At 36.6% G+C, this 17,033-nt stretch overlaps 2 protein-coding genes across 16 annotated transcripts in view; one reads left to right on the top strand and one right to left on the bottom strand.

Annotated features, from left to right (window-relative positions):
* The window catches only part of LOC106877922 (protein DENND6A), a 99,988-nt gene extending 92,587 nt beyond the window's left edge, over nucleotides 1-7,401 (bottom strand). For 2 of the 4 annotated variants that reach the window (XM_014926995.3, XM_089363428.1), the window contains exon 1: nucleotides 7,026-7,401. In XM_014926995.3, the coding sequence (XP_014782481.3) occupies nucleotides 7,026-7,262 (237 nt within the window). In that variant the 5' untranslated portion in view covers nucleotides 7,263-7,401. The remainder of the gene's footprint in view (nucleotides 1-7,025) is intronic. The other 2 variants (XM_089363427.1, XM_089363429.1) reach the window with 1 other exon arrangement.
* A 206-nt stretch (nucleotides 7,402-7,607) lies between these two features.
* Nucleotides 7,608-17,033, top strand: part of LOC106869515 (uncharacterized) — a 185,206-nt gene continuing 175,780 nt past the window's right edge. For all 12 annotated transcript variants that reach the window (XM_089363421.1, XM_089363424.1, XM_089363417.1 and 9 more), the window contains exon 1: nucleotides 7,608-7,696. The gene's annotated coding sequence lies outside the window, so the exon portion shown is untranslated. The remainder of the gene's footprint in view (nucleotides 7,697-17,033) is intronic.

The raw sequence follows: 17,033 nt of genomic DNA, 5'->3' as shown, positions 1-17,033 counted from the left end.
GGGAAACAATTGATTGAATTAACACTAATAGATAACTGGTATTTATTTAATTGAACACGAGAAAGATGAAAGGAAAAAAAATTTGGAACTCAGAACATAGAGAATAGAGAACTGGAACTTAATCCCAAAAGGTGTTTGTGTCCCTGTAGATTAGAGGTTCAGCAAAAGAGATCGATAGAATAAGTACTAGGCTTACAAAGAATAAGTCCTGGGGTCAATTTGCTCGACTAAAGGCGGTGCTCCAGCATGGCCACAGTCAAATGACTGAAACAAGTAAAAGAGGTGCATTTTTCATGCAACTTGCAAGACAAAACCACACCAGAAAAAATGAAAAAGCTACCACTACTAAGAGGAAGTATTTGGGAGAGGAAAGTGGAGGTGGGTGGCTGTATGCTAAGTATTGAAAGGCTAAAGTTTGATAGAAGGATAAGCACAGGGGTCTTACTAAAGAGGAGATACACGGCTGAAGGAAGTGATAGGGTCCTAGAGCAAACTCTCAAGGAACAAGAAGGTGAACATAAGAGAGGACATGGACAGTGGATTATTGGGAGGAAATGAGAAGGTGAATGGTTTCATGAGAGTGCAAGGAGAGAATTGATATCATTAGATATTTAATCCTGTGCTTCAATCATTCTGCTGTCCCAATCATTCTGAGATCAAAGGCGGTGAGCTGGCAGAAATGTTAGCACGCTGGGCGAAATGCTTAGCGGTATTTTGTCTATCTTTACGTTCTGAGTTCAAATTCCACCGAGGTTGATCTAATCGACTGCCCCACCCCCTCCTCCAAAATTTCGGGCCTTGTGCCTAGAGTAGAAAAGAATATTTCTGAGGTCAGTGAAGTATTAGACTGGGACTGGAGTCATTGTAATCAACTGTAGTCAGCCATAAAATTCGAGCCTTTGTGCCAATCAATATCAATGACTTGCTTGCTGTTTGTCTAACTACATACACTCCTTTGATGACACATTACACTATCTCCATAAGACAATCGACCTGAGCACTTCCTGCTGGGATTATGTTCTGAATGAATGGAGATCTCTAAAACATCCTGCTAAAATGAGATGACAATCTAGTCTCGTTCACTAAACCTATTACTACTTCCACCACTATTCCCAAAACGCACTCTACATGAACCAAATGATGGTGGTTCAAGGTGGTTGCTTAATCTGCTAAAAGTAGCAACCACATCCCAGCCAAACCATAACCTATCTTCTTAAAAATAGGCACACACTGGATAATGAAGCCTTGACATACTTTACTGGAGGAAAACAAACAAACAAACATGGGATAGTCATGGAGCTGATGTAGAGTGAAATACCACCACCAACATTAACAACACATACAGCGCATATCTTAAGAAGAAATTCATTATATTGACTATTATTATCATGATACCTTATGTAACCCAGTTCTGGAATTGGTATACTGTGTCCTTGCATGTTGTAAGAAGCAACTAAAAAGGTTGGCAAAAGAAAGGGCACCCGATTGCAATGCACTGCATCAGAAAACCCATCTATCCCATGCAATTATAGAAAAGATATAAAATAATGATGATGATGTCTCTTCTAAACAGTTTATCCCTTTTGATACAAACCCTCCTGTGACTGACCACCCCTAGTTCTAATGATACAAACTTTTTATTTAAAGTGATTTAAATTAAAACATTGCATCAAAAATTCATATTAATTTGACAATCAAGCTTGACAATCAACATTATTTTAATGTTTTAATGTGCAGTTTTCTATGCTTGCATGAGTTAGGTAGAGTTTTATTGAAGCAGATTTTCTATGGCTGGATGCCTATCTTGTTGCCGACCCCCACCTGTTTCCAAGCAAGATAATTTTCCCTATGGCAAGGCAGGTTTTCATGGAATACCGGAAATGAATGACATCCATTTACGACTATACCTGACATCAAGACAAGGACACACGCACAGAGCCTTTTTCAGTTTCCATCCACCAAATCCATTTGGTTAACCTGGAGTGATAGTAGTAGATATTTTCCTAAGGTAGCATGCAGTGGGACTGAACCCAGAACTATGTGGTTGGTAAGCAAATGGCCACACCTGCACCTGACAAAGTTATCTTACTAGATTCTTCATCAGTTTCAAAATTAATTGAAATGAAATTAGTATATTTCATCAGAAGTATGGTAACAAAATGGTTAGGCTATCAAACTGATTGCACATGTCAAGCCTTGTAAGTTTTGATAATCTCTGAGAACGATACAATAAGTTTCAAACAGCCAGAAGAATATTATAAAGGCAGAGTTTCTTTTTCAGAGCCAGAAAATCTTTTGGCTCAGAAACAACTCCTGGCTCTTCTTTTACAGTATGCAAATAAACACTGCATCAAAGTACTCTTCACAAAGTTGGGATAGAGTATCATTTATGCAGGAACGCACACATGTGCACACATATTCTAGGCAGCTGAGTGAATATGGATTTGAATTACCAGTTCATATTATATCTTGAAATTCCATTCTTTTATAGATGTTTTGTTGCATATACACAATTTTACTTCAGTTGATTTAGCAACCAAGAACAGATACCAGATTATTTTGGAATGTTATCTATGATAGACTGTTGTTCCTTCAAGGGGAAGGAGATTTATCACATCTGTTTAATATCAAGAGATCAGCCCTTAAAAGATATACAGAGGTTATGAGACATTTTACAGAAGTAAAACTTATATTATTTACATTACAAGTTGTTTGCCTGATGCTACAACTGCTAACCAAGCAGTCAAACTGTGTCTTACTGCTACCACAATGACCTCTGATCTTTTAACCTCACTATTTTGAACACCCCAAAAACTCATTTCATATACATGCTTCTCTTTCTGACACTCAGTCATTTTTCCTTCCCAAGCTACGATAGCTTAAATTAGCATCATCATTTAACAACTGTTTTTCATGCTGGCATGGGTTGAACAGTTTGACAGGAACTGTCCAGATACCACTTGTCTATTGTGGCATAGTTTCTATGGTTGGATGCCCTTTCTAACGCCAACCACTTTACAGTGCTTTTAATGTGCCACTGGCACAGGTGTGTTTATGCAGCACTGACACCTGTAAAGGACAAGCCTATATGTATGGATGATGAGGTCCTATATGTATGGACCTCCTTATTTCTATTCAACTTAGAACTGAAATTATTTAGTTAATAGTTAAATGGTATTCATGAAGTCAAAGTTCAACAGTTGAGAAGATTAATCCTGCTTAACCTTAAAGGATTCTAGAGAAACCAGCATATCTAATACTTCTGCATTGATTCTAAGAAACTTAGCAGAGTTTTATCATTTTTATCAGACTAAAGTGTTTAATGAAAAAGAATAAACTGCTTCCTTCTCAATGGCTTATAAATACTAGCTGACTTCCATTAAATGAAGTAGAATTGTATTAATGACCAAAACATAGATGTACAACAAATGTTTATGGCGCTTGGTAGTTTACAATGCCATCAAGAAATAAAAACAAAAGTGAACAGTAACTAATGTTCCCCAAGGACAGGGTGATGGTGGCATTAAACTGAGTAATGGATAACTCCTTTGATACCAACCTGGCTAACACAGCCTCAGGTTCAAATCCTGCTGAGGTTAGTTTTGCCTTCCATCTTTTGGGGATCAATAAAATAGTACTAACCCAGAGATGGTGGATTGACTGAACTAAGTTTCTGGCAAGATTCTCTGGCTCTTTGTATTCCGCCAGCAACTGCTGCAATGACTCTGGTACCAATCTGTATTGGCTCAAGTCAGCAATCCTTCCTTTGGAGATGGGCCACTGCCAATCTTCCTCAAAAGATTTTGCCTTGGATTACAAATACAAGTGCAGATGTATGACCAGTCTTTACTGATGGAGACTCCAATACAGTAGGTAGAAATTCCATTATATTAGAACTTACTTTTATTTTGTCAAAGCTGTATTCCAAACACTATTTTGACATCCTAATAAATATAAAAAGTAGTTATTTTATAAAGACTGTCCAAAATTTTGATCATTCTGAAAACTGAAACACAGTGGCATTCTATGTTTGTAAGAGATATAGTAACAAAAGAGTTAATATTACAGGTTTTCTCTTTATCTGGATGTAAAAATAAATACCAGACTTTGCTCAGAAAGTTGCTTTGAAATAAACTAGTAGAAATTTCAGCATCAACCTGCCACTCAGCCCTGTTAGGGTTAATTGTGATTGGTGATATTTATGAAATGGCTAGCAACTTAGCAAGAATTATCAAGATTTCATAAAAATTCCGCTTGACAACTGGTGTTGGTGTGTTTAATTTAGCAGTTTGGCAAAAGTGATCGATAGAATAAGTATTAGGCTTAAAAAAAAGTACTGGGGTTAATTCACTCAACTAAAAATAGCTCAAGGCAGTGCCCCAGTATGGCTGCAGTCCAATGACTGAAAGAAGTAAAGGATAAAAGATCACTATTTTCTTGACACGGAACATAAGTTTCCTCAGAGATAATTCATGTTTGAAAAGCCCTTGAACTTCCATCTGAGGTGTAGAGATAACGAGTGCCTTAATGAATCGAGTACAACAATCCACAAAATGCTGTATTTGTTTGTGTACTATGTACACTTGTCAACAGACGTGACCAGGGTTACAATTTAAAATATAAACATAAATAGGATTTTCATTGTAAGTTTATGACTGTTGTTTAGCAGACCTATGATCAAAAGCATTCCAGTTGTGGCCATCCCATTAATTATTGTGCCCCCTTTTTTTTTTCATTTTTATAAGACGGTGGCAAGGGTGTGAGTTAAGAAAGATTTGACTACTATTTCTAACAGGTGGGGTGAGGACACATAGGGTCCCTCGATGGCTCGCTAAGTCAAGTGTTCCTCATAGGATTGTGGTGCTAGGAGGGTTGAACTTATCCAACACAATGACACATTAAAACTCCCGGCCCATGAGTCGCTCTTCCAACTTCTGCCGATTAAAAATAAAATATGTTCATGCGTCGAGTTCTAGTCATTGTTTGTTGTACTCAAAACACCTACAATATACGTAATTATAAGTCCCGAAATTGTAAACTACGTCAGTGAACGAATATGGCACACCCGAATTTGACAGAGTGGCTTGTTATTGATCAGAGACTACACACCCAACTTTTCTCCCATTAACGATGAAAACTGGGAAGCGAAAATAGATATATGAGGTAATTCGATACAAACGAAAGTAACCACCTGAAAGTTTCTTTCAAGGGAACCCCTGCCAGGTTTTTCTACCTGTAAGAAATAGCTGTCAAATGTAAGCCCAAATTACATCCTATCGTCTTAAAAACAAAAATACTGATTGGATATGATCCACTACATTTGAAAAATAAAAGCAGAAGGTGTGATGGTCACGACTAGAATACCGTTTAGTCAAAGTTAATCTGGGGCTAAATTAAAACATATTTAACAGGGTGTTGACAGTGGTTGTCGTTATTTAGCACCAAGTCAGGTCTTTTTGAGCAGATCTACGGTCAAAGACAGTCCATCTGTGACCATGCTTTTTGTTTTTAATCTAGATGTAATTTATTTAGGTCTGTGTACTTTCTCTTTCTTGGGTGTGAGGAGATTTGGTTACTATTTCTACCAGATCGAGAGACCACATAAAGGCTCCCTCGCCGGATCGTTCTTTTAGTGGTTGTTGTTGAACACCAAGTCAGTCTTGATCTGGCTGCTATTTCTAATAAGTCGAGCGACCACGCAGAGGTCCCCACCACATCGACGTTCTTTTGGTTAACTTAGAATGGGTGGATTTCGATGAAGGAAAAATGATAACTGACTATTCTGTCTGTGTGTTTATTGATAAACTGAATCTCATTGTAACGATTTTCTTTCTTGCCACGAAGACCGATGAATGAATTAAGTTACCGCTAATTATTCCCCCTCCTTTTCTTCCACAATACATACACAATGCGGTTATAATCATTATTGGAAATGTCAGCACCAACGACAACCAAACTCACTTTACACTCGATTCTCCTAGAAATTTAAGTCTCGGTTAAACAGACCATTTAGTATCATTTACCAACACTTAGTGGTTCAATCCTTTTTTTCTGTTCTTTTGGTTGGAGAAACGAAGAATACGACAAACAATTAATAAGCAGACACTGCGGTTGGAGATTATTATTATTATTATTGACACATATGATTGTCACATATTCTGTCCTTTTTCGACAAAGAGAAACCGAGCTGTGTGTCTCTTTAAATAGGTAAATATTTATGATTCACCAATGCCGATATGATTCGATAACTTAAAAAAGGAATTAGTAACTCAACAGTAAGAAGTCAAATATTATTTATGACCAAAGTAATCGAAGCTATTACAGATTTTTTTTTTGTAATTTTAAAAAGTTGAAGTAAATTTTCACAAGCAGAAAGAAAAAGGGAAGGAAACAAAAATGGAAAAAAAGAGATTCTAGAAAACGTAATAATACATAAATTGTTTTCATTTGTATCCAATCGAGGATAAAATAATTGAGGTAAGTTCATAGATGGCCGGAGTCTGCTAACACGTGCAAGGTAGAGAGAGAAAGAGAGAGAGAGAGAGAGAGATGTTGAAATATACACCGAGTTGAATTTATAGTCTTTCTCTATGGTGACAAAACTTCGGATTTTGAAAAACCAAAACTTCCTCTAGAAGTAGATATATTTCCTATTTGTAAAGACGAGTTACTAAATCAAAACAAAACTGCATTAGATCAAAAGAAAAAGTGTAAATAATTTGTCTTTTTCTATTAAAAATGGTTTCTGTTTATGTTAAAATGTCAATGTGGGTTCATTTAAAGACTTGAGAGACTAAGAATAAAATGGAACTTAGAAATGAGGAATATATATTTAGAAACAAACAAACCACTATTGGAAACAGTGGAGAGTAAAGTGGGTATACATTATAGATGGAACATTATTGCAGACATACAAAAGAAAAAATTCTATGAGAGAGTTTAAAATATTTCAAAAAATCAACAGAGTTTGGAGCGACACAGTAATAAAAACCTGTGTTTTTAGTAATACGAAAACCATATTCTACCTCCATCGCTTGTCCCAATTCCAAGTCAAATGTCACAACACAAGCACAATGAAGCCAGTTTGAGAAACGGTCCCATGGTAATAAAGTAGGAGACTTAGAACTGGTGTCTGTGAACTGCCGAAGTACAGCAGTTTCGAAGTCTTCGTCCATAGCGGCCATTCTCCAAAAAAGCTGGTGGAGAAAAAAACGACCTTGACCATTACGTTGTATCTGCCAGAGTTTCGCATCCGTTGGCATCCTAAGTAAAAATCTTCTTGAACGAAGCAAATAAAATTAAATTGAAGATAAAAAATCTTCTAAATAAATCTTAACCTTATTTTAAACAAGCTATTTGTAATATTACACATATGTATATATATGCATGTATATACATATATCTGTCTATATTTATGTGTGTGAATATATACATATACATGAATATGTGGAAGTGTTGGAGAAGGAAGTACTTGTATAGTCATGTAATATGTTGTGTGTGTGTGTGAAACTGCCGGAGGAGGAGGAGGAGGAAGTGCTTGTATAGTCATTACTGCTACTATCATTACTGTTATTATTACTACTCACAGTTATTTCCATCATCTCGCCAGTCAGTTGAAAACGAGGCTTTGGAATGATATTTAAACATGGCTGTCTCCTGATCAGTAAGGTTCACGACTAAAACAACTAAATGACGGGTATGTTACTTCTGCTTACATCTATAAATGCTTAATGGGAACATCCCATACTTTAGATATATCAGTAATGTATACATTGACTGCAATATTTCACCTTGGCTTTCGTTAACGGAATTTTTTTCTGTGATGCGTCTTGTCTGATACAATATAGTTGTATGTTGTCTCTCACTCTCTCGTTGAAGACAACTGTCTCTTCTTGTCAAATATCTTGTAGGTCTTATATTTGTTATTCACTCAAAGCTTTGCTCTGGCACCACTAATACCCTCGCTGTCTGTTATGACATTTTAGGCTTCCATTAAAGAAACATGTAATTTATATTACATATGGATTATACTAATTTCATTGAGCAACTTTAGATTTCTCTGTTGCGTTTAGCTTTTTATATGTATTTATTTTGATAGAAGAAAGTATGTCGGTAGCAGTGCTCTGTTTTGAGAACAGAAAGTCTCGACAAATTCATCCCCTTTTTTTATATTATTACAGAAGGCTTTTTAAAATAATCTCCCTCTTTGCAATTGTAACCTTTATTTTCACGTCACCTTCAATTCCCCTGTTAAATAAGTGTTTCTGTAGCTAAGCATTCACCTAAAATATAGACTGGTATTTAACAGGTATGTGGTGGCTGGTTTTCGCTTTCTTAAATTTCAGTTTTTAAATATATATTTTTTCTTTCCGGACATTCATTTTCTTTGTCCGTACAAACAATAAAAATAATTTCTCTAGCCGTAAAAATATTTCTCTTTGATATTCTATTTTTAACATAGTTTTCCTTCCACCTTGATTAAAAAAATCATTTCTTTCTAGTTCCATATATTTTTTTTAATACTTTTTTGTTTGTTAGTGTGTACACAGATATTATATTGCTTTATTTGTACTATTTTGTTTGTCTTTAACGTTTGAGAAATGTATATCAAGGTGTTAGGTGTGGGTCTTTCTAGGAAGTTCTTGGAGCAAGCAGTTGCAGTTACAGAAAGAAAAAAAGAATCAGAAAACGATAGTGGTAGCTAAGTAGCTGTTGATATGTTATGCAACTTCTTAATGAAACCCTATTGAAGTACGTATTTTCCTACTCATGGGTAGTCATTTATGAAAACTGACGAGAAATGAAATAAAAATAACACTTCTATGTCTGCTTTCTGTTATTGCGTGTGTTTTGTGTGTTGTTTTGCCCCAAATTGACGAGGGTCGATCTAGCTTATGATATGATTAAAGGAATCCTAGTTATGAATGAACATCCCGTCTTTGTAAGAGGCATGTACCATTCCTCTGTCTTACAACGGTAGTTTGTGTGTGTGTGTGATTTGAGGAATATTTCGGCTCAAATCTAGCAGGTTGAATGGTTTACGTACAGGCTCCCCTCGATGATTCGTTGTGCTTTTCCGTTCCGTTAAAGATGTTGAAGTGAGATCTAAGATCAAAACACCCAAATACTCACCAGACTGCGATAATCATGAAAGCAATAGTTGTAGCATTTTGGAGAAAGAAGGGGGAAAAAAAGCCTTCGAATTCTTTCCACTTTTTCGTTGGTGTTTGTACACCATTTCTCGCATGAATTTATTTCAATTCGTTTTTCTTCACTCCATATTAAATCAATAAGGGAGAGAGATGCTTTTTACATAGACTCGCGATCTGCTAGAAAAAGCAATGAAATCTCCCTCGAATCACGCCCTACTAGCTTAGAATTGAAATGACACCTTGAATGCTGTAGACGTAGACATTAAATCTGAAAAAGAAAGAAAAAAAATAGGATGGTCTCGGCTGGAATGCCTTTCGTTTTGTGTTTTGCTTGATTTGTGCTGACCTGGAAGCTCACCACCATCAAGTAGGGGGCATCTAAGTGGTCTCTCGACCTGCTAGATATAGCAGCTAAATCTCCTTTGCATCGTACTTTGTTGTCTCCAGAAAAAACAAGTTGGACAATGTAATGCCACATATAATATCTGGAATTAAGCTGGTCTGGCCGTAGTTGAAATTCTTAATCAAGTCCACACAACATAAAAATAACAAATATCATTTTCCCTCGTTATAGAATGTGTGTGTGTGCGTGTGTGTGTCATTATATTACAGATATATATATATATATATATATACATATATATATATATATATATATATATATATATAAAATTCCTTTCCGATCTCTCATTGTTTGGATTATTATCGTCATCATCCATGTGGTATTCCTTTCTTATAACCGTTTGACATTTGATACAATAGATAAGATTAACATTGTTATTGTCTCGTATTCGTCGTCTTTGTGGGCAAATAAAGACCGATCGTCGCCGTTCTTAGAACGGCCCTTAACCTTCTAAATTAACATTTCTGCCGAGGTCGATTTAACTTTTCTTTCTTCCAGAATGAATTAAAATTAAGTTCATAGTCGAGTAATTTGGGGTCAATATTAATTGACTGTTCCTTCTCACCCCTCCCCCATTATACCTAAACCTCCTGCTTGTAGTACAAATTATTATTAAACCTGATCTTTTGACCCTCTTATTAACTTGCAAACCTCTTATTTATAACGTTTAGAGCTGGTCGTTGGTTAGCCACTGGTCAGCCTGCAGTAACCAAACTTTATGATCAAAGACATTCCAACCGTGATAGTCTCCCCTCCTCCACTCCCGTTTGTTTTTGCGGGCGTTACGCGCCTGTGACTACATTATCTCTAATGCCCCTGGTTCTTTTCAAGACATGGAATATAAATTTGAGACAGGTTTGGTTGTTATTTGTTATTGCAAATCGTGCGATCACGTAATGATTCCGAATCTCGTTATTTTTACGTTTAGAGTACATTCCTATGATGTGGAGAAAATAGCAAGTATATTATTTTATATATATATATATATATATATATATATATATATATATATATATATATATATATATATATATATATATATACACACACACACACACACTTAGGAAATAGCTTTTCTTGCAGAAATTTGCAATATGCATAAACATTATTGCCTGTTTTTATTTATGTGCGCGAATATATATATATATATATATATATATATATATATATATATATATATATATATCTGTTTATGTATAAAATCTTGTGTTCAGTTTTAATTTAGGCTAACATTAATATTATCAATCTCAAACAATCGCACGCATACATACAGACCAAGAAAACAACGTTTTCTGTACGTATATTGTCATTGTTTACAAATAAATCGTTTCATTGATATCTATATATTCAGTTTATGTACGTAAATTGGAGAGGAGTGGCTTGATCGCATTTATTTCAAGATTATACTATTGACATACGTATAGCGATAAACATCACACACACACACACACACACACACACACACACACACACACGTTTCCGACAGTGCAAAAATAGAAAATATGAACTAATAACACTCACATAGGCATACACACATCGAGATCAATAATAGAAAACAAGTAGTACACACACACACACACACACACACACATATATTTACACGTACACACCCACACACAATGCAATCAATATTCGGTGACAAGTGGCATACATGCACACACACGTATATATATATATATATATCACTTGTTATCTATTATCGATCTTGTATCTTGACATTTTTCTTTCAGGAATGAAGAGAAATTGAAGAAACTACCGTTTAGATCTTTTTTTTTTTTTGTCATCAAAAGACTTGAAATAGTGTTTTAATCTCATACTTACACTCACGCACGCACTTTTATGTATGTATAGGTAAACAAATCGAACTTAGTTTATGCATTCGACATCTTCATCGAATTGTATTTATTTATTTATTTATTTACTATCTCCTGGTGAACCATGCGACAATTCTTCGATTCTGTGTAGAGGATAACTTACCGATGTCGCTTATGTCTGTCTCTAAGAAAAGGTCAAACCGCCCACAGACCCATTTCTCTTGCCATATGTAAAGTAAGCTTGAGATCTGATGCCCTCAAAACGTCTATGTATATATTTATATTAGTGTTTGTTGTTTAGGTGTTTGTCTGCGGTTTGTTTACTGATAATGCAATACTTTAAACTATTTTTGGTATTTCATCCAAAATTGTTTGTGAGCTGCTTGTCAGTGTTTTTTTTTTTTTTTTAAGGCATACTGACATTTTATTAGGTTCTTGGAATTCTGATCCCTGCATTTCATTAAAATGGCTCATGCTGGCTGACATTCCAGACTTCACTAATAACATAAAAGCATAAAATTTTGTATTTTTAGTACCTTGTTTTTATGCTTTTAAAATGTGTATCTGAATCATTATTATTATCATTATTATTAATCCTTTCTACTATAGGCACAAGGCCTGAAAATTTGGCAGGGAGGGGATTAGTCGATTATATCAACCCCAGTGTTCGACTGGTACTGATTATACCAGCAGTGAAAGAATGAAAGGCAAGGTCGTCTTCAGTGGAACTTGAACTCAGAATGTAAAGATGAACGAAATGCTGTTAAGCATCTTGTCAACGATTCTACCATAAGCACAAAGCCTGAAATTTGATGGGGGAGGGAAAGTTGATTACATTGATGCTAATGCTGAACTGGTACTTTTTTCATCAACCACAAAAGGATGAAAGGCAACATCGACCTTGGTGGGATTTGAACTCGGAACATAAAGACAGATGACATACCACTAAACATTTTATCTGGGGTGCTTACGATTCTGCCAGCTTGCTGCCTAATGATTGCTTTTATATAAACTGGAACGGTCGTTGTAGATTGCTGGTCATTAGAACATTGGATAAAGTTCCTTGCAGTATTTATTTCAATGGTCTGTGCTCTGAGTTCAAATACTGCCAAGGTTAAATTTGCTTTCCATTTTTTTCCTGGTGGGGTGGTGGTGGTTAATTTAAAAAGAAAAAAAAATACCAATTCAGATTGTCCTGTAAGAATCTCAAACAGGATTACCTGTGGTATTTGTCCTGGCTGGGTCCCTTTTAGCAGATTCCATTCTGTTGCTAGCATTCAGGTCAGTTGTCTGATTTCATGATCCCTTTCCCACCTCTCTCTCTCTCCTCCCAACCAGTCTTGGAGACCCTGTAATGGATCATGGGCACCATCATTCCACCTGAATAAATGATAAAGGGAGGAAAAAAATCTGTTGATTTCTAAAATAGCACCTTAAGCATTTTCTGCTAGAAATCTTTCCTTTTTTGTTTCAGTCATTGGACTACGGCCATGCTGGGGCACTGCCTTGAAGGGTTTTAGTCAGACAGATCGAACCCTGCCCACCAGTAATTTTCTTTTTCTTAGTCTGATACTTACTCCATCATTCTCTTTTGCCAAACCAAATAATGAAGACATAAACCAAAATCTGTGAGTCGTGGACAAACAGGGGCATAAAGACATAAACACGTGTGATGGGCTACCACACGGTTTCCATGTCCCAAATTCACTCACAAGGCATTGGTCAGTCTAGGGTTACAATAGAAGACATTTGCCAGAGGTGCTGCATAGTGGGAGTGAACTAAAAACCATGTGGCATGCAAAGAAGCTTGCACATGACCATTCCTGTGGCTATGAATGCATTGCAAGATCACCACAATCTCAACTAACTATATATATACCATACATTGAGTTTTACTATTGAAACTAATCTGTTTTTTTTTCTCTCTTGGAAGAACCAACTCTCTAAATGTTGAACTGTTTCTCTTCTTCCTTACAGTGAAAAATTAATAACCCTGTTTAGTTTTAACTTTTTTTCTTTTCTTTCCTGATACTTCCTTGGATATTTTATAAACTCACACAACTCCCAGCTTATCGACATCAATTGCTGTTGTTGTTGTTTAGCTCTAAGTTGTCTTTGATCAAGCAGACATCTGATTAAAAGTATTGAAGCTGTTTATTTCTGCCATGGTTGTATGGTTAAGAAATTTGCTCCCCAACCACATGAGTTTGAGTTCAGTCTTAGGCAAGTGTCTTCTTCTCTAACCCCTAGCTGACCAAAGCTTTGTAAGTGGATTTGGTAAGCAGAAACTGTAAGAAAGGCGGGGAGCTGGCAGAGACATTAGCATGCCAGGCGAAATGCTTAGCAGTATTTTGTCTGCCGTTATGTTCTCAGTTCAGATTCTGCCGAGGTTGATAAATTAAGTACCAGTTATGCACTGGGGTCGATGTAATCGACTTAATCCCTTTGTCTGTCCTTGTTTGTCCCCTCTGTGTGTAGCCCCTTGTGGGCAGTAAAGAAATAAGAAACTGTAAGAAACCCGTCTTGTCCGTTTGTCTCTTTGTTTTGACATCACATTATAGTAGTAAGTGAACATCACTGTCCTACAAGCTGTGTCGTTCATTTCCATGTAAACATATCCCACCAAGGGGACACTTGGAAATAGATGAAGGTTGGTGACTGGAAAGGTATCTAGCCATAAAAAGATCTACCTCAACGAATTTCATCTGACTCTTGCAAACATGGAGAAGTGGACATTAAAATTATGATTGTGTATCTGAGACTACATTATCCATTGTGTCCCTTTCTTTTGAGACGATAGACTTTAGTTTGAAGACTTGGCTGCTATATCTACCAGTTTGAATGATCATAGAGGTGACCTCATTGGCTGAGGTGAATTGATAATTCATTGCTGTGATACAAAGACTGGGCACCCGTTCTCATTAGGGACCATTCCACTGATGTTCCTGGAAAGGCATGCATATCACTTCTTTGTGTTTGTCTTCCCAAAATGCCTCATTGTATGTGTGCGACAGATAATTAAGGCTGAATTAGCTAACCCTATCTGTTGGGCATAGTACTTCAGAAAAAATGTCTACACACGCACACACGCTCACGCACACACACACACACACATACACACACACACACACACACTTAAATGGTTTGATGTTATTTACATTGACATATAAAATTCAAACCTAACATGGAACAGTGTCATGATTCTTTGTGCACACACACACACATATATATATTATGACACACACATATATATATTATCACACACACACACTAACATATTGTGACACACACACACGAACATATTGTGACACACACACACGAACATATATTATGACACAGCCACACACATGAAAATATATATACTCAACACATATATTCCAGACACACATATACCCCACATAGATATACTCCCCCATATATACATACTCATGCATGCAAACAGGCATACGCCCACACACACACACACACGTATATGCATGTAAACACATCCATTTCAAAGTAAGTACGTTACAAATTTTAACCTATTTGACCAGAAACATCAAACAAAACGATGAATTTTACTGCAGATTTGTTTTATTTTAACCATACCCCCACTACGTTGCGGAATGGGGAGTGGGGGAGTGCTATTGCTTTTTCACTCCACTCACTCTCCACCCATCAAACTGCAGGATAGAGATGTCTGCTCTGGGTTAATATTGTAAATGTTCAGCTTGAATTCTTTTGGTCAAATGTCTTTGGTAGCTTTGAGGAGAAAGTGATACAAAGTAAAACTGATTGGTGGAAGAGAGTTGACATGGTAGGATTGATGGTTATTTAACCTTAGATCAGCCCAGATTGAGTAGAATTAAGATCAAAAACTATCCAGCAATGACCCTCCTATCTTATTGTATCACACTACTATAACAAGACACCTCTTTCTTACTTTAACCTCTCTACTCTTTGGTACAATGCCACTTCCTTCAATACTGCACCTGTACTGTGAAGGGGTCTTGCATGTTACTTGGTGACCCAACTTGTGCTGGTGTCACAAAAAGAAAAAAAGCACCATACTTGAATGTGGTTAATGTTAAGAAGGGCATCTAGCCATAGAAACCTATCTTAAGCAGGCATTGAAGACCAACATGGCCTTCAGGCGAGTCTTATCCTGTCAGACCATAAAACCCATGTCAGTATGGAACATAAATATTAAACTTAGGACGATAGCTATGATTTAAAGTAAATTTGGCTTCTCTTTTCTGTAGGTCAAGTGACTGCATGGAAGCTCTTCTGTTTGATTGTAAAATAGGCTTGAAATGGAGGTAACATACATTTGACAGCTTAGGAAGAACAGAGGTCATCATAACAACAGTATAAGGGAGTGGAAAGGCTTGCAACTTGATGATGGGCTTTTGTACTCAGTCACTTAAGTTGCTAGAAGTAGCAACCAAATCCCCCTCAAATCACAACATGCTATCTTTAAAAAAAAAACCAAAACAGAAGGACACATTGGATAATGTAATCCTGGATATAGGAAGAGGAACAGAATTTCTTAGCTCAAAGCTTTGCTCAATCCTAGGCTATAAACAACTGCTAACATATTGATATATTGTTATTGTTTTCTCCCCACCTCTGCTTGTTTTTGTCATTGCTGTGATGGTTCTGGTTTCTCTGAACTGGCAAGATAAAGATCACATCCATCCAATCCTAAAAGAGCTATTTGTTTTTCCTCCTCCCATTAACTTCCGTACCTATCTGACCTCAAATTGGTATGCTAACTAAATACTTCACCCAGTTTCTTTCCTCCCTAGATTTGCAACTCTCTGGAATTCCCCCTCAGCTTTCACTTTCCCTGTCATCCATCAAGGACAGCTCTATCAAGCTGCTTGGTATGTTAGAAGTAGCAGCCAAATTTCCCTCTTATCATAACTTGCCAACTTAAAAAAAAAAGTGAACATTGTTTTTAGTGTTGTTTTTGATACATAGTTTGGATATATATAGGAAGAAGGGATAGTCATGGATGGAAGGATACTCATTCATTCACTTGATCAGGATTGGCATGGGTGTAAACAACAACTTAGAGAAGTTCAAGTTAATCAGCTATCATCAGTTGTGCAGTGGCACTGGTCTTTCTGTTTTTCCTTAATCCTTTAGCATTCAGATTACTCTGTCAAATGTATTGCTTATTTATTCACATTGTTTTGAATTAATCTTGCATAATCTCGTAGCTCTGAGATTTTGATGATGTGATTGTTTTTAAATGACATTGTAGGGTAGGTATGAGAGTCTGGATCTGACTGGTTTGAACATAAGACAGGTAAATATTTGGGCTTGATATAGCTGGTTTGGAGGCACAATGGCCCAGTTGTTAGGGCAGCAGACTCGCAGTTGGAGGATCGCAGTTTTGATTCCTAGACTGGGCGTTGTGTGTGTTTATTGAGCAAAAACACCTAAAGCTCCTAGAGGCTCTGGCAGGGGATGGTGGTGAACCCTGTTGTACTCTTTCGCCCCAACTTTCTCTCACCCTTTCTTTCTGTTTCTTGAGTAACGCTGCGATGGACTGGTGGGGGACACATACGCTATAGAAACCAGGAAACTAGGCCCATGAGCCTGGCTAGGCTTTAAAAAGGGCGCATAAATAAATAAATAATGATATGGCTGGTTTAAATGTTAGAGAGTTAATGTATA

This window comes from Octopus bimaculoides, chromosome 15, assembly GCF_046866305.1.
Source record: "Octopus bimaculoides isolate indiv1 chromosome 15, ASM4686630v1, whole genome shotgun sequence".
Classification (NCBI taxonomy): domain Eukaryota; kingdom Metazoa; phylum Mollusca; class Cephalopoda; order Octopoda; family Octopodidae; genus Octopus; species Octopus bimaculoides.
Note: the sequence above shows the minus strand (reverse complement) of the source record. Positions and strands in the feature narration are given on the sequence as shown.